Here is an 18447-nt window from a genome sequence, read left to right as displayed (position 1 = left end):
CAGGGAGGAAAGAAAGGAAGGGGTAAAGGATGAGACGGAGGGAAGGGGGATTCCTCCCCCCCGCCCGAGGCACAACCAAAAAGCCCCCATCCCCACGGTGTCTAGAAGGAGAGGATCAACCAGGGGTAAGGACCATACTGAATATCCTAGCCTGGGTTCCCGAGGAGGGCAGCGTATTCAGCTGTACCCCGGAACTCCAGCCACGCCATCCATGTTTGGGTGAACCGTTTGTTCGAGTTCATCAGGGAAGAGGTAAGATCCTCCATGAGCATTAGGTCATTCACCCTGGAGATCCAGAGAGACACCGGTGGGGCCATGGTCTTTTTCCAGTAAAGGGGGATGCACGCACGAGCAGCCATCACCAAAAAGCACAGCAAGGACCGTTTGTACCTGCGGGTCGGGATATCACAATGGTGCAGGAGGAACAACGCAGGGGACAGCTCCGAGGAAAAATTGGTGATCTTCCGAATCAGGTTATGGACTGAGTCCCAAAAGGGGCGCAGAGCGTCACACGTCCAAAAAATGTGGAGGTGGGAGCCCTCCTCCGCGCCACAGCGCCAGCACATGGGATCAACATGTGGCCAGATGGCATGTAGGCGGGTAGGCACCCTGTACCAACGGGTAAGAATTTTGTAGCCCGCTTCCTGATACCCTGAGTTCATGGACGACTTGTGGACCAGGAGGAGGACCCTGTCACGTTGGGGGTCAGTAAGTGTCAGGTTCAGGTCAGATTCCCATTTTAGCAAAAAATCGGGATGGTCCTGGTTCGGGGGGGAGATCAGGAGTGAATACGTGAGGGATAGCGAATGTCTGAGCGGGTCCTTATCCAAACACATCGCTTCAAACGGCGTCCTGGAGGAGCCAAATGAGGACGGCGTCGGAAGCGAGAGCAAGAAATGGCGAAGTTGTTGTATACGCCAAGGGCCCAACGGCATTGGTTCTGCAATCTCTTCCAGGGCATTCGGGGAGAGCCAATCAGCCCGCGATAGAAAGTCCTGAGCTCTGAGCTTACCGTGTTTGACCCATGTGCGGAACACAGGGTCCTCCAGCCCCGGGGGAAAGGATGGATTCCCTAGGACAGGGAAGCAAGGTGACCCGGGAGGTAGGAGATGTTGTCTGCTAGTAGTGGTCGCGCAGGCTAACAGCGTGGGGCCGATTGTCGGGTGAGTTCTTAGGGCGGGCGCATTAGACAAATGAAGCGAGGGGGGCAACGGCAAAGGACTGCTCCAGGACAACCCATGGCTTAAAAGTAGAGTGTCTGCACCAGTCCACCACACGCGTGAGCAAAGCTGCTTGGTGGTATAGACGGATATCCGGGAGGCCCACCCCCCCACGAGACTTGGGTCGGCACAGGAGGGACCTCCGCAATCGAGAGGCCTTATTATTCCAGACAAATTTGATTTGCAGGGATACCAGGGCTTTGAAAAAGGAGGGTGGAATGGACACAGGCACACACTGGAATCTGTACAAGAGCTTGGGGAGAATATTCATTTTCAGGATGGCACAACGGCCAAACCAGGAGAAGTAACCCCTGGACCATTCCGAACAGCTAGCCTGAATACTGGCCAGGAGGGGGGGAAAGTTCAGGTAGGAGGGGAGAAGGGTAGGGACAGGTGAAGCAGAGGAGGGAAAGGGGTAATAGGACAAGCTACCCCGTTCAACCCAAAACGGGTAGGGACTGGGAAAAAAAAAGAAGCAAGGAGAGAGTATTAGCTGCCAAAGGCAGAAGAAGAACAGGTAAGAAGAGAAGATGGGCAGCGCCCGAAAGAATCTTCACTGAAGACCACCTAACTGAGGTCCCCGAGAAGAGAAGGAAAAGGTAGAGCGCAGAAAACCATGGGGAGAGCCGTATCCAGCGACCGCCACAACTGGCGAGAACGTTCTCCGAGGAAACACTGCACCCCCCCCGAAAAAACGGAGAGGGGCAGTGCTCCACGGGGCACAATGCTTAGCGGAGTAGCGAAACCTTAAATGAACAGCTATCTATCCTAGAAACAAATGTGGTGGGGTCTAAGTGGGAGCCCCACATCCAGTGGTGTATAACCGTGTGGGTGATACGAGGTCCCTAATAGAGAAACTGTAAGGCACATTTAGACAGGGCAGAGAGATGACATGGGGTAAACATGGAGGGGAAACAAAAATATCCAGTCATAAGCCCCCACAAAAGACTACACCACAAACAAACATAGGGCAGGGGGGACACCCGTCACACCGAACTGAAGTCCAGCAGACCCCTGAGAGAGTTCGGCAGTCAGGCCTCACTTGGCAGGGGCGCGGATAAGTCCGGGCCCGAGTTAAAGTCCAGCGGAGGCGGTGGCGCCAGTGGAGCTTCCAACAGGAACGATGAGCGGCGGCGGCGCCGTCCTTGAGGTACTGCCGGACAATCCAGGGACAGCCAGTCGGGAATAGAGATCGGTGGGACCCCGAGGAAGGAGAACAGGCTCGGCAGCTCGTCCGGACAGCGGAGCAGGAAGGTATTCTCCTGTTTCTTCACAATGACATGAAAGGGATGGCCCCATCTATACGAGGCTCCCGCTTCTCGTATGGTCCCTAAGAGAGGCTGCAAGGACCTGCGCATGGAGAGGGTGCGGGAGGAAACATCAGGGAATAGGCGGATAGTCGCATCCTCAAAGTTTATCTCCCCGTAATCCCGTGGAGCTCGTAGAATGGCCTCCTTGTCCACATAATAATGTAGTCTGCACAGGATATCCCTGGGCGGTCCATCTGCAGATTGGGTTCTCGCCACACGGTGCACCCGGTCTATCACATAGGTGGCGTCTGCGGGGCGACGGGTAATAAGATTGAAGATGGCGGGGACCCGTGATAGTAGGTCATCCTGCGGGCCACGTTCAGGAAGGCCCTTCAGCCGGACGTTGTTGCGTCTCCCTCGGTTCTCCTGATTGTCCACTAAAAGGGCCATAGCTTGCAAATGGCTCCGGGAGCGGGCGGAATCAGCTTCTAGGGAGGAGACTCTGGAGGTGAGGGCGGCTATGGCGTCTTCCGCAGACGAGGTGCGGACGTCTAATGCTGTCACGTCTTCCCTCACAGCCTCCAACGCTTGCTGCTGTGCAGCCTCTATTCGCTGCAGTACCTGGTCCAGGTCTTGCTTGGAGGGGAGGGCTTGTATTAGGCTGCGAAGCAGCTGTAACTCACTGTGCACAATGGCGGAGGGTGAGTCCTGCAGCACGTGTCCAGAGGGGTCCGTGTCCATCGCCCCTAGTGTCGGGGGAGACCCTCTAGCAGGCGGATAACAGTCCAGGGTCTCGGCATTGGCAGAACCGGAGGGAAGCTGGTCACCCCAAGCCTCTGAGGAAGCATCGGGATTAGACTCCGCGGTGCTATGCTGTGAGGAGGAGGCCGGCGCCATGTTGCTGCGCATGGGGGCCTGCAGCGCTGCCGGGGACGGCCTGAAGAAACGGTCAATGCCAGGTGTGGAGGTGGTAGACCTGGTCATCGGGCGGGTCAGGGGGTCTGCAGGTATGCCCTGAGGCTTGGGCATGACAGATAGCCGGTATTAGTATCCACTGACGATGTCTGCAGGCGGCCGCTGGAACGGAGCTCCAGTGAAACACGTCTTCACGGCTCCATCGCTAAGCCACGCCCCCCCTTCCTCTTTCTGGCCGATAAGAATAGGATGGTCACGCAAAGACATAGGACTGGGATATAAGATGTCATTTAGACTATGTTTTTTAACGACGGAGAGGTGATACCCCTGTTTGTTGTATGTACTGACGTTCTGTGATTATAATATGCATAGACATCATTCTGTTATGTATATACTTAATATGTGAGCACCTGATTTACGACATGACTAAATCATTTGTACTGCAATGTGAAAAGTACATATTGTAAATTAGGAAGCTATGTAGAAATATTGTGCTCGGATTCTATCTGACCATCTGCCTGCTGTAGGGACCTGTTTTTGCCCTCAATTCCATCCTTAGGGTAGCTTCACATGTACCGTATCGCAGCTGATTTTCTGCTGCGGATCCGCACTGTAAAATCCGCTGCGGATCTTACCGCAGCAGATTAGATCTAAATAACTTAACACAGCATCAAATCTGCGCCATTAAATCCGCTGTGGATCTGCTGCAGATCCGGTGTGTGTGAAGGCACCCTAAAAGTATTTTTTTACTCCTTTTATGGAAGGACTGGCATGGGGGGGTTCCAACTTAAATCAGACTTTGAGTTGCCGCAGTAGAGACAGAGTTCAGAGCAGCACCTCCTGATATATCATTCCTTCCTGTGTTAGATCTAGTGCTTAAGGTGTCACTGTTTAATTTTTTTTTTTGGGCAGAAATCAATAGTACAGGTGATTTTAAGAAACTTTGTAATTGGGTTTATTAGCCGAAAAATGCTTTTTATTATGAAAAAACTGTTTGAAGCTCTCCCCCTGTCTTCACGGTTCTCTTATGGGGAGGGGAGGGGTGGAGGGAGATGAGGCACCAAAACAGGACAACAAAGAGTTAATTTACAGCTACATCACCAGGCTATTTCCTCTGAAGTAAGCACTGACCTCTCTGACCTCTGAATACCACTTTCACACAGGTTCTGCTGTGTAATCCTTTGTTCTCTGCTCTGTTGTCGACTAATCTCCCTCCTACCTCCTCCCCTCTGCCCTCTCCATAGGTTACACAGGGCCCGACTGATGTAAAAGAGTCGAGACTTCCTGATAATGATCTTAAAATCACCTGGACTATTGATTTCTGCAAAAAAACAAACAAAAACAAAACGAGAGTGACACTTTAAGTCCACTGCTTTTAGGGGTTAATATCAGTAATTTCTAAAGACCTACTGTCTTCCTATGGGAAGTGAAGACCTTTGATATTGTAAAAAAAAAAAAAAAAATGAGAGAACGAGGTGGGCCTTACAACATCTGAACAGTGGTCTGATATATTGGCGCTGACACCTACACTACCATTCAAAAGTTTGGGGTCACACTGAAATGTCCTTATTTTTGAAGGAAAAGCACTGTACTTTTCGATGAAGATAACTTTAAACTAGTCCTAACTTTAAACAAATACCCTCTATACATTGCTAATGTGGTAAATGACTATTCTAGCTGCAAATGTCTGGTTTTTAATGCAATATCTACATAGGTGTATAGAGGCCCATTTCCAGCAACTATCACTCCAGTGTTCTAATGGTACAATGTGTTTGCTCATTGGCTCAGAAGGCTAATTGATGATTAGAAAACCCTTGTGCAATCATGTTCACACATCTGAAAACAGTCTAGCTCGTTACAGAAGCTACAAAACTGACCTTCCTTTGAGCAGATTGTGTTTCTGGAGCATCACATTTGTGGGGTCAATTAAACGCTCAAAATGGCCAGAAAAAGAGAACTTTCATCTGAAACTCGACAGTCTATTCTTGTTCTTAGAAATGAAGGCTATTCCATGCGAGAAATTGCTAAGAAATTGAAGATTTCCTACAACGGTGTGTACTACTCCCTTCAGAGGACAGCACAAACAGGCTCTAACCAGAGTAGAAAAAGAAGTGGGAGGCCGCGTTGCACAACTAAGCAAGAAGATAAGCACATTAGAGTCTCTAGTTTGAGAAACAGACGTCTCACAGGTCCCCAACTGGCATCTATATTAAATAGTACCCAGGGGTGATTCTAGCCTCTCTGCTGCCCGAGGCGAACTATAGAATGACGCCCCCCCCCCCGTCAATCCGCCCACATTATAATCCACTACTGCCCCCCCCCACTGCTGTCCCCACTAAACATAATGTTTGGTCCCTTTCTGCACAGAGGATGTCAGGAGAGGAGGGGGCTGACTTTATAGGAGAGGTCCCAGCAGCACAGAGGATGTCAGGAGAGGAGGGGGCTAATCCTATAGGAGAGGTCCCAGCAGCACAGAGGATGTCAGGAGAGGAGGGGGCTAATCCTATAGGAGAGGTCCCAGCAGCACAGAGGATGTCAGGAGATGAGGGTGCTAATCCTATAGGAGAGGTCCCAGCAGCACAGAGGATGTCAGGAGAGGAGGGTGCTAATCCTATAGGAGAAGTCCCAGCAGCACAGAGGATGTCAGGAGAGGAGGGTGCTGATCTTTTAGGAGGTCACAGCAGCACAGAGGATGTCAGGAGAGGAGGGTGCTGATCTTTTAGGAGATGGTCCCCCTCTTCCCCCCTTATAGATGGTCCCCCTCTTCCCCCCCCTTATAGATGGTCCTCCTCTTCCCCCCCTTATAGATGGTCCCCCCCCCCTTATAGATGGTCCCCCTCTCCCCCCTCCCTTATAGATGGTCCCCCTCTCCCCCCTCCCTTATAGATGGTCCCCCTCTTTCCCCTCCCTTATAGATGGTCCCCCCTTCCCCCCCCCTTATAGATGGTCCCCCTCTTCCCTCTCTCCCCCCCCTTATAGATGGCCCCCCTCTTCCCTCTCTCCCCCCCCTTATAGATGGTCCCCCTCTCCCCCCCCCCTTATAGATGGTCCCCCTCTTCCCCCCCCTTATAGATGCCCCCTTATAGATGGTTCCCCTCTTTCCCCCTCCCTTATAGATGGTCCCCCTCTTCCCCCCCCTTATAGATGGTCCCCCTCTTCCCCCCCCCTTATAGACAGTCCCCCTCCCGCCCCTCCCTTATAGATGGTCCCCCCCTTATAGATGGTCGCCCTCTTTCCCCCCTCCCTTATAGATGGCCCCCCCTTATAGATGGTCCCCCTCTTTCCCCCCTCCCTTATAGATGGTCCCCTTCCCCCCCCTATAGATGGTCCCCCTCTTCCCTCTCCCCCTCCCTTATAGATGGTCCCCCCTTATAGATGGTCCCCCTCTTCCCCCCCTACCTTATAGATGGTCCCCCTCTCCCCCCTCCCTTATAGATGGTCCCCCTCTTTCCCCTCCCTTATAGATGGTCCCCCTCTTTCCCCTCCCTTATAGATGGTCCCCCTCTTCCCTCTCTCCCCCCCTTATAGATGGTCCCCCTCTCCCCCCCCCCCCTTATAGATGGTCCCCCTCTTCCCCCCCCCTTATAGATGGTCCCCCTCTCCCCCTCCCTTATAGATGGTCCCCTCTCCCTTATAGATGGTCCCCCTCCCCCCCTTATACATGGTCCCCCTCTCCCCCCTCCCTTATAGATGCCCCCTTATAGATGGTCCCCCTCTTTCCCCCTCCCTTATAGATGGTCCCCCTCTTCCCCCCCCCTTATAGATGGTCCCCCTCTCCCCCCCCCTTATAGACAGTCCCCCTCCCGCCCCTCCCTTATAGATGGTCCCCCTCTTTCCCCCCTCCCTTATAGATGGTCCCCCCCTTATAGATGGTCCCCCTCTTTCCCCCCCCTATAGATGGTCCCCCTCTTCCCTCTCCCCCTACCTTATAGATGGTCCTCCCCCCCTACCTTATAGATCGTCCCCCTCTTTCCCCCCTCCCTTATAGATGGTCCCCCTCTCCAACCCCCCTGCACAGCAGATAAAACAAAAACAAAAAACAGCACACAACTCACCTGCCCTCCGTTCCCCCGTCGAGCCTCTCTGGTCTGGTCCCGGCTGATGTGCGGCTGCCCGGGGTGTCCCATCCTGTCCCCGGCAGCGCGCGCAACAGAGAGCTCCCCGTGCGCCTGTGGCTGTGACTTCCGGCGCACGGGGATCTCTCTGATGCGCGCGCTGCCGGAGACAGGATGGGACACCTCCGGCAGCCGCACATCAGCCGGGGGACTAAGGCTGCATTCCCACGTTCCGTGATCCTGACGGATCACGGACGTGGAATGCATTTACCGGAGTCCCCGCGCGCCCGGACAGCATCTGTAATGAGATGCTGTGAGCGGGGGAGACTGTATTCATAAGCGCCGCGTGGCTGATTTATTACAGCGCGGCGCTTATGAATACAGTCTCCCCTGCTCACAGCATCTCATTACAGATGCTGTCCGGGCGCAGGGGGACTCCGGTACATGGTACGATCAGTGGCGGATTATAATGTGGGCGGCCGCCCGAACCGCTCATATTATAATCTGCCACTGAATGCCGCCCCCATGAAGACAGCTGGTGGCGCCGCCTGAGGCAGACGACTCAGGTCGCCTCATGATTGCGGCGCCCCTGATAGTACCCGCAAAACACCAGTGTCAACATCTACAGTGAAGAGGCGGCTGCGGGATTTGGGGCTTCAGGGCAGAGTGGCAAAGAAAAAGCCATATCTGAGACTGGCCAATAAAAGAAAAAGATTAAGATGGGCAAAAGAACACAGACATTGGACAGAGGAAGACTGGAAAAAAGTGTTGTGGACGGATGAATCCAAGTTTGAGGTGTTTGGATCACAAAGAAGAACGTTTGTGAGACGCAGAACAAATGAAAAGATGCTGGAAGAATGCCTGACGCCATCTGTTAAGCATGGTGGAGGTAATGGGATGGTCTGGGGTTGCTTTGGTGCTGGTAAGGTGGGAGATTTGTACAGGGTAAAAGGGATTCTGAATAAGGAAGGCTATCCCTCAATTTTGCAAGGCCATGCCATACCCAGCGGACAGCGCTTGAATGCAGCCAATTTCATCCTACAACAGGACAATGACCCTAAACACACCTCCAAATTGTGCAAGAACTATTTACAGCAGAAGCAGGCAGCTGGTATTCTATCATAGGTAATGGAGTGGCCAGCGCAGTCACCAGATCTGAACCCCATTGAGCTGTTGTGGGAGCAGCTGGACCGTATGGTACGCCAGAAGTGCCCATCCAACCAATCCAACTTGTGGGAGCTGCTTCTAGAAGCGTGGGGGGCAATTTCTCCAGCTTACCTCAACAGATTAATAGCTAGAATGCCAAAGGTGTGCAATGCTGTAATTGCTGCAAAAGGTGGATTCTTTGACGAAAGCAAAGTGTGATGTAAAAACAATGTTATATCAAATACAAATCATTATCTCTAACCTCGTCAATGTCTTGACTCTATTTTCTATTCATTTCACAACGTATGGTGGTGAATAAGTGTGACTTTTCATGGAAAACACAAAATTGTTTGGGTGACCCCAAACTTTTGAACGGTAGTGTATGTTAGTGGTATCTGAAACACACAGAACTTTGTAACTCTTCTTGGTCCATTGAGTATACTGAACACCTAGGTTCTTACATAGGATAGGATTACACCACGTTGCAGAGCAGAAGATACTTGTTTCCTTCATTGAATGTGCAACTGTGTAGCTCTGCAGGGATATTAGCGGGAGGTGTTGCCTCTGCTATGAGTATATGGAATCTCAATACATACCAAGAATGTCTCCTGGGGCTGGTTACTACTAACACAGCCATCTGGGATTGAAACTACTATATGTAGAATTCTTTAACAGACACGCAAACTGATAAAATGTGAATGAGTTTTTGGGGAGCTTGTGAGGGCTAGACCACAAGCAACACTCATCACCTACGCACGGGTTAAGTGTATGAACATTGCTGGTTTAAATGTTCAATGGAGCAGTGGTTATATTCAGCTATCTTTCTCATTCCCAAAGACAGTGACTAAAGCAATAATGCGCACATAACCACTGCTCCATGAAAATGAGTGTATCTACAATCCCATTACCATAGTAAACTCTTTCACAACGTATGGCATACCAGTACATCATGAAAGCCAATGACCTGTCAGGTTTAATGGCCAGTTTGTCAGGCCCTAATAGGTTCCCTTTAATGTCAATATTTCAGAACCCAGACTCTCTCCTCTGCACATATTACATACTAAGCCCCACCCCTACTTCTTGTAATTTGTCCTGCTCTGTCTGTTACTAGAGACAGATTCCTACTCACAACAAGGGGTGGACAGCAGATCACATTATAGTGAGGTCCAAGACCTGTTTTTTCGGCTAAGGAATAATTTTGGTAAATGAATAAGTAAAATGATTTGCAAATATGTGACAGATCATATTGGCTATCAAATAGAGAGAGAAGTTGTTTGAAATAACATTGCCCGTTCAAACATCTTTTGTGTCATCATGTGAAGCGTGGGAATTTGGCCAGGGGTTGAATAGTCATCATAGGTTAACTTTTTACTTTTTTTCTGGACTCAACATATGTTTCCCTATAAAACTAGGCTATAAATTTGGTGCTTTTCTAAACATATACACATTTAGGCTATGTTCACACTACCTAAAAAACAGTCGTATTTCATAACAACGGCCGTATTTGCGCAAATAATGGCCGTTGTTTGCGCAAATACGGCCATGTTTTTTACGTTGTGTGAACCCAGCCTTCTAATGTCCTAGGACATTAGAACCCTTAAAAGGGCAGATCCTAAAGGTAAAAGTGCTTAAAAGATAGAATCTGAAAAAACTGATAATAGATGAATCAGCAATGGAGAAATTTCTATGTTTTAGGACAAATAACATTATAAGACGTCTAGTGAAATAATACTTACTTTGTTGTACTACATCTGCTGCTGCTTTGTATTTGGGGTTCGGGAGACAACGGCTCTATTGTAGTAGGAAGAGTCCAAAGCTGAGTCTGAGGAATTACCTATGATATAACATCTGGGTGACAACATTGGTTTCATAATGTGTGCAAATCACTTAGGCTGGCCATACCAATAGCAATTTAACATGTGACTGCAAACGACTGCTGTTGGCCACTTGCATGGTAAACCTGATTTGAACCATGTTTTCAGACTGTTTTTTTTGTCTGTGAGGCTGTTACATGAATGAGTGATTTACAAACAATAAATGTTTACATGAAATGTATAGGACAATTGAATGACTTAAAGGGGTTGTCCAGGATAAGATATTTAACTATGCTGCCGGGGCTGCAGGGGACATGTCGGTGATATATACTTACTTGTCCCAGGCCGCCTGCTCTCTTCTGCTGTCAGCAATTTCAAAACATCCAGTGATGCGTTGTTTCCATCGGAAACAGACACTCAGCATTCACTCTATACTGGCTATGCTGAGCTTCCATTTCCGGGGGGGAACGGCTGTCACTAGATGTTTTAAAAAACACTGATAGCAGTGAGGAACTGGCTGCCTGGGACAGGTGAGTATATATCACTGGCGTTTCCCCCACAGCCCCAGCAGCATAGTTATATATCATTTTACCCTGGACAACCCCTTTAAATGTTCCTAATATGACATAAATTAACTCAGTTGGGAATGAATAAATTAAAGGGGTTATCCAGCACTACAAAAACATGGCCACTTTCTTCCAGAGACCGCACCACTCTTGTCTCCAGTTCAGGTGTGGTTTAAAATTAAGCTCCATTCGCTTAAAAGGAAACTGAGTTATAAAACCTGCACCCAACCTGGAGACCGGAGTGGTGCTGTCTCTTGAACAAAGTGGTCATGTTTTTGTAGCATTCAGAATAGAGGCAAACAATCAGCTCACCCAGTATCAATGGTTAACAGGCACCAGGGGATGTGAAGCACGGACAATCAAGTCGGGCCGACTCCCGATGCATACTTGGAAAATAGAAGGACGGTATCCAGCTCCACAGGTATAAAGTAAAAACTGTTTCTTTATTGGATCATATTAAAAACGGTACAAAAACATCCTAGACGCCAACGCGTTTGGGAAAAATACACTTTCCTTAATCATGGCATGTTATACATATGGTATGCACCTTCATTTATACACATATCCCAACAACTTAACAAGGGGGGAGGGGGAAAGAAACAGGAAATGAAAGGAATGCGCACAGCCGTGTTGAAGCACTATAATTCTAATGAGGACATGGAGGCAACACATGAGCAAACAATAAGACCAAACAAACGCACTATGTGAATGTGTGTTCTAGTGTGTACTATGTGAAAGATATACCAGCATACCATATAAATGTATAGTTATGTATTCATAAGAAATAACATAGCATAGAGTATGTGTACTGGTTTCTAGTACATGGTATACATGACAAGTACCGCAATGTAACAATAGAATAAACAAAAACAAAATGAAAATAAAAATGTCAAATTAATACTAATGTAATACAAGATCAGAATCAATAATAACAAAACATAAGACACCCTGGGATAGACTGATTCCGGGATTCCATCCTGTGGTATGGCCACTATATAGATGACCTCCTCCTAATATGGCGGGGGGACAAATCTAAAATGACTCTTTTCCATTCCTATTTGAATGACAACCAGCTTAATTTGGTGTTTACTTTACAGTCAGATTCTTTTTCCATCTAGTTTTTGGATGTTCATTTTATCACTCACCCCACAACAGATCAGATTCACACATCTCTCTTCTGTAAGCCTACATCTGGTAATGGCATTTTACATGCCTCTAGCAGTCATCCATGGCACACCATCAGGAGCTTACCTATTGGTGAGTTCGTTAGGATACGCCACGCATTCTCAGAAGAATCCACATATTTAACACAATGTGAGAATTTACAACATAGACTATGAGAAAGGGGCTATACTCCTAGGGTCATAACCAGAGCGAGGAAGATAGCAGAGTCTAAAACCCGAGAGTACCATTTACAGGACAGAACACAACATGGAGGTACACCCCAGAGTAACCCTTTAGTATTTTCCACTCCATACAGCACACAGTTCCATGATATTAAATCTATCATTCACAAGAATCTCCCTATACTCTTTTCTGATGAGGAATGTGCCACCATTCTATCTAACGGCATAAAATGTGTAGCCAAAAGAGGCAGGTCTCTGGCAAATATATTGTCACCCACTGTTGTGAAAGATCAACCCAAACAGAGTTGGCTCTCCACTACGGGTTGTTTTGGATGCTCTTTACCCAGATGCTCTACGTGTAAATATATGGTAGCTCAAAGACATTTTGTATCCAGTGTAACCAAAAGACATTATCACATATCTTCCCTAATCAACTGTGAGACACATCACTTGGTATACTTAGCAACTTGCACTCTCTGTAACTTACAGTATGTTGGATGTACGATTAGGAAACTAAAGAAAAGGATATCAGAACATCTGGGTGACATCTCGGCAGCCATGACATTACATTTACATCGCCCCCTGTCTGGCCTATCCAAACATTTTGTAGAACAACACGGTGGGGATATGTCATCTCTTCTGATATGTGGAATAGAAAAAGTCGGCCGACCACAGAGGGGAGGAGATTGGATGCATCAGGTTAGACTTAGAGAAGCATATTGCATTTTGGAATTAGACTGTCGTATGCCTTTGGGCCTGAACAAGAAAAACGATCTAGCATATATATATTAGTCTATCCCAAGGTGTCTTATGTTTTGTTATTATTGATTCTGATCTTGTATTACATTAGTATTAATTTGACATTTTTATTTTCATTTTGTTTTTGTTTATTCTATTGTTATATTGCGGTATTTGTCATGTATACCATGTACTAGAAACCAGTACACATACTCTATGCTATGTTATTTCTTATGAATACATAACTATACATTTATATGGTATTCTGGTATATCTTTCACATAGTACACACTAGACCATAATTCACATAGTGCGTTTGTTTGGTCTTATTGTTTGCTCATGTGTTGCCTCCATGTCCTCATTAGAATTATAGTGCTTCAACACGGCTGTGCGCATTCCTTTCATTTCCTGTTTCTTTCCCCCTCCCCCCTTGTTAAGTCGTTGGGATATGTGTATAAATGAAGGTGCATATGTATAACATGTAATGATTCAGGAAAGTGTATTTTTCCCAAACGTGTTGGCGTCTAGGATGTTTTTGTACCGTTTTTAATATGATCCAATAAAGAAACAGTTTTTACTTTATACCTGTGGAGCTGGATACCGTCCTTCTATTATCCATGTTTTTGTAGCGCTGGATAACCCCTTTAATAAAAGTAGCAGTAGGTTAAAGCAAATAATATTTCCTTTACAACAACCCAGTCTATGGGTGGTTAAATGAGGCATAACATAACATATTTTTATTGCTTCATTAAAATTAGAAAAAAAAGGAACTAGACTTCTATGAAGCCCATCTCCAGCAGCCAGGGAGTGACGTCTACAGCCATGGACCTGACTCTATCTAATGATCACTATAGAATAACACCCAAACCACTGATCGGGACACTCACTGACAGGGACACTCACCTTTAGCGCCCCTCGTTTGCTTTTTTCCCCCAGTTTGTGCAGGCTTACTCGTAGCTTTGCATTCTCCTCCTCAAGAATACTTATACGGATACCATTAGCTTGAAGCTGCTTTTCCATATCTTCGGTAATGTCTCCAGAGCCTATGATGAGGGACAAACGTTGGATTCATTGTTTGGTGGAAGCTGAAGAACACTCATTAAACTTATGTAACATTTTCTTCACTTACTGTATATAAATTGATTTATAATAATAATTTATATTGTGGGTGAAGTTATGTGTTGTAAATTAAAAATTGCAAAATTTCTGCAAGTGATTTGCACTATATAGCATCAAAACTAGAGATAAGCAAACCGGGTTCGGGTTTGAGTAGATCCGAACCCGAACGTTCGGCATTTGATTAGCGGGGGCTGCTGAACTTGGATAAAGCTCTAAGGTTGTCTGGAAAACATGGATACAGCCAATGACTATATCCATGATTTCCACATAGCCTTAGGGCTTTATCCAACTTCAGCAGCCCCCGCTAATCAAATGCCGAAAGTTCGGGTTCGGATCTACTCAAGCATGCTCGAGGTTCGCTCATCTCTAATCAAAACCTGTCCATATTACATTGTTCTTGTATGTTTAGGCTTAGGCTGGGCTCACACTACATTTTTGCAATCTGTTTAACGAATCCATTTTTTTTTTTTGACGGATACAAAAATGAGGTCGACTACGTTTTGTGTCTGTCAAAAAAAAAAAAAATGGAGCTGTTTTTTTTTTTTTTATAATGCAAGTCAATAGAAAAACAGATGCACACAGTTGCATCTGTTTTTTGCAATCTGTTTTCATCCGTTTTTTTCAAAAAACGGATTGCAAAAACGTAGTGTGAACCCACCCTTACAGACGCAAATGCAGGATGAAAAGAAGAAAAAAAAAAAAAGAGTTCTACTTTTTTTTTTCTGCACCTACTTTGTATATAATTTATTGAAGGTAAAAGAGAACTGTAAATCTGGCCATAAATATTAGATATCTGTCATCTGGCTGATATCTATCTCATCTAATCACATTATAAACATACACACTCAGCCTGGCCGTGAGCGCATGTATTTTCAAAGGTGAGAGAAGTGGGTAAGCCACTGATGGACTCCTCTGGTGACAACTTATCTCCTCAAGAACAAGAACAGTTAAAATCCAAAATGTCCAAACATTCTCTCCTCCAGTTGTCCTCAAGTTGTTGTGGGAGAGTCAGGAGCCCAACCAACACATTCGATAATCGACATTTATCTAATATATTTGTAGCAAATAGAAAAACAGCAGCACTCACCAATGTATGCTTGTCATGGACTTTATGGGCTGAAGAAGTGGCAAAACGGCTGTTACTATGCACCTGGCTGGCGTCTGTCTGTTGATGTCAGCACATTTTATGTGATAGTTTCATGAATATAAAGTCCATGAAAAGCATACATGGGCAAGTGCTGCTCTTTTTCTAGTTGCTACATGATTGACTGTTCTGTGTTTATGCGACTTGAGCACAACCCAGCTTTCCTCCTGGGATTTCCAACTAATTGCTGACCACATACACTAGTATAGTGCCGATACGCTACTTCTGTTGCAAGTGTGAATTTATCTAATACTTAAAGTGTCACTGTCGTGAATTTTTTTTTGGCAGAAATCAATAGTCCAGGCGATTTTAAGAAACTTTGTAATTGGGTTTATTATCCGAAAAATGCATTTTTATTATGAAAAAGTTGTTTGAAGCTCTCCCCCCTGTCTTCATTGTTCTCCTATGGAGAGAGCTAAACAAAAGACCAAAACAGGACAACAAAGAGTTAATCTACAAATATCTCACCCGTTATCTTCTTGGACAGTCACCAGTGACCTGTCTGAGCTCGGATTACAGCTGTCACCCAGCTCCGTGCCTGTAATCCTCTGTTATCTGCTTTCTGCTGCCGGCTAACTCCCTCCTTCCTCCTCCCCCCTCCCCTCTCCCTAGAGCAGACAGGGGACGTCTCCTGCAACAAGTCACAATTTTCAGATTTTTCAGAGTGGATGAAAAAGAGGAAGGAGGGGGGGACCTGGGAAAAGGCTTTTTACATGCAGATAATGGCAGATTTGGCTAATAAACCCAATTACAAAGTTTCTTAAAATCGCCTGGACTATTGATTTCTGCAAAAAAAAAAAAAAAAAATACGACAGTGACTCTTTAAGGCCAGTATTATTCTACATTGGGTAAAGAACATAAAGCCAAGCACAGAAAAGTGATCATGACAAGGAGAACTATGTCCTAAAGATGGGAAAATGTAGCCCTGATCCGACAAATCTTCTGAACTCTTAGGACAACAGTGGGGCAGGCTGCATTCACTCGTCCTGTAAAGTATGGGCCCTAGAGACAGTGAAGCCCTGTCATGGAATGTATCCCCGCCTGGCACAATGTAGTAATATCACGCCGGAAGCAGGGAAAATCTTTGAATCTCTGCGGCTAAGTCAATACAGTGCTGGGGTAATTCAAAAAATGTCCCCGCTGCCGGCATGATACTGCTACATCATGCCGGGCGGGGATACATTCCATCACAGGGCTTCCCTGTCTGTATGTCCCGTGATTTATGGGTTGTGTGAATACAGCCTAACACAGTTTTCCTGCAGTCTCTTATTACAGCCTCGAATTGAGCAGTTGACAATTTTTTGTAACTCACATTTATAAGGCGGCACAGGACGGCCCAATCGCAGTTCACATTACAGTTTTAAATAAACCAGAAGTTATATGTAACAATTATAGGAATGAGCTTCCACACTATATAATACACAAGTGCTGTTATGTTGTGGCTTTCCCAATAATTTTGCGCCAATTTGGATGTCCTATTATCATAAACATCGGAAAAACAGCATGTGTGAACACACCCAAAAGGCGACTTAATTTTGACTCCTGCACATACCTTGTTATTAGACTAGAGCAATATGACTTGTTAGGCAACATACCATATGAGATGTTTTACAACTGACCTCCTTTCACTACTTTGTGTCATTGTGGCAAAGTGAAATTCAAGCTTTCCTTTACCTACTAGGACCAGGCACTATCTACATGACACAAATATTATTCTCAGGTATTGGAACTTACTAATTAACAACCTAACTGAATAGTATCACATAGGCTGATAGAAGAGACCGATAAGGAAATCTATGTATACTGGATTGTCTAAGCCTATACAGGCCATAAGCTGGTAATTACTGGGAATGCATAAAACTGTACGAATATATGCATCTAATATCTAATGTGTAATTGGAGAAGATTAGATCTGGTCTCTTACTCATATCTGTAGAGAACCTATCATGCACTGACACTATGATAAGAAAACTAAGCAGGCACATTCCACTGCTGGGATTATTCATTCATTCATTCATTCATTTCAAATATTAAAGGGGTTGTCTGAGATAAAATGACTACTGCTGATCTTGTATTTTCTATATACACTTTCATCATTTATTTCTAACTCCTCTTGTGTTCTTAGAATCAGTCACATGACCACTCTGCCTGTGATTTCTTCACTTCCTTTAATTTCACGTTTAAAATCTGTCTCCTGTTCAGTGTCGGACTGGGGTATCCTGGGCCCACTAGAAGAAATTATCCTGGGGGCACACCAATGAAGAACCAGAGAGAAATGACATGTCAGTCAGTGTTAGTGCAGGTTCTAAAGCTAGGGGCCACCGGAGGATCCTCCTTTCCTTTGGTGGGCCAGTCCGACACTGCTCCTGTTCCTTCCACTGAACAAGATCACAGGAGAAGTCAGTAGGTGGGTGGGGCAGGTGTCCCTCCCATTGGCTGGAATTCCACATTGACAATAGCCATGACTGTGTAGGTGGAGCTAATATCAATGTGAGGGACACATGCCCCACCCACCTGATGACTCGCCCTGTGATCATGTTCAGTGGAAGGAACAAGAAACAGGTACTGAACGTGACATCACAGGAGGTAAACAAATCACATGTGACTTAGCCTGAGAACACAAGAGGAGTTAGAAATAAAGAAAGTGTATATAGAGCACCCGTAGAACCCCTTTAACTATGCTGGTCAGGGCTCCGGGGAACATGTCAGTGATATATACTCACCTGTCCCAGACCCAGCAAGCGGTGGTGGAGCAGGACAGGTAAGTATACCTCACTGACATGTCTCCGCAGCACCAGCAGCATTCTTAAATATAATTTTATCCCAGACAACCCCTTTAACTATTAGAGTAAACCAGTGATGGTTGATCTTCTGGAAATTTCTCTCATCTGCATACAGAATCTTCAGAGCTCAGCCAGAGTGACTATTGGGTTCTTGGTCTCTTACCAAGGTCATTCCCACTCGATTACTTAGTTTAGTGGGGTATTCTGCCTTAGAAATGGTCCTGGTTGTTCCAAACTTCTCCTTTTAAGAATGAGACAGGCCACAGTACTCCTGGGAGATTTAAGCACATTTGTTTGTCCCTTTCTACAGATCTGTGTCTCTACACAATCCTGTCACTGAGCTCTACAGGA

At 46.2% G+C, this 18447-nt stretch overlaps 1 protein-coding gene across 2 annotated transcripts in view; it reads right to left on the bottom strand.

Annotated features, from left to right (window-relative positions):
* CCDC157 (coiled-coil domain containing 157) overlaps positions 1-18447 on the bottom strand; it is a 35574-nt gene that overhangs the window by 3671 nt on the left and 13456 nt on the right. Inside the window, exons 9-10 of one of the 2 annotated variants that reach the window (XM_069964131.1) lie at positions 13954-14093; positions 10323-10420 (exon numbers count right to left, since the gene is read on the bottom strand). In XM_069964131.1, the coding sequence (XP_069820232.1) occupies positions 10323-10420; positions 13954-14093 (238 nt within the window). Of the gene's footprint in view, positions 1-10322; positions 10435-13953; positions 14094-18447 lie in introns of those variants that run through there. The other variant, XM_069964132.1, reaches the window with a different exon arrangement.

This window comes from Dendropsophus ebraccatus, chromosome 3 (genome assembly GCF_027789765.1).
Source record: "Dendropsophus ebraccatus isolate aDenEbr1 chromosome 3, aDenEbr1.pat, whole genome shotgun sequence".
NCBI lineage: Eukaryota > Metazoa > Chordata > Amphibia > Anura > Hylidae > Dendropsophus > Dendropsophus ebraccatus.
This window is presented reverse-complemented; position numbering and strand designations above follow the sequence as displayed.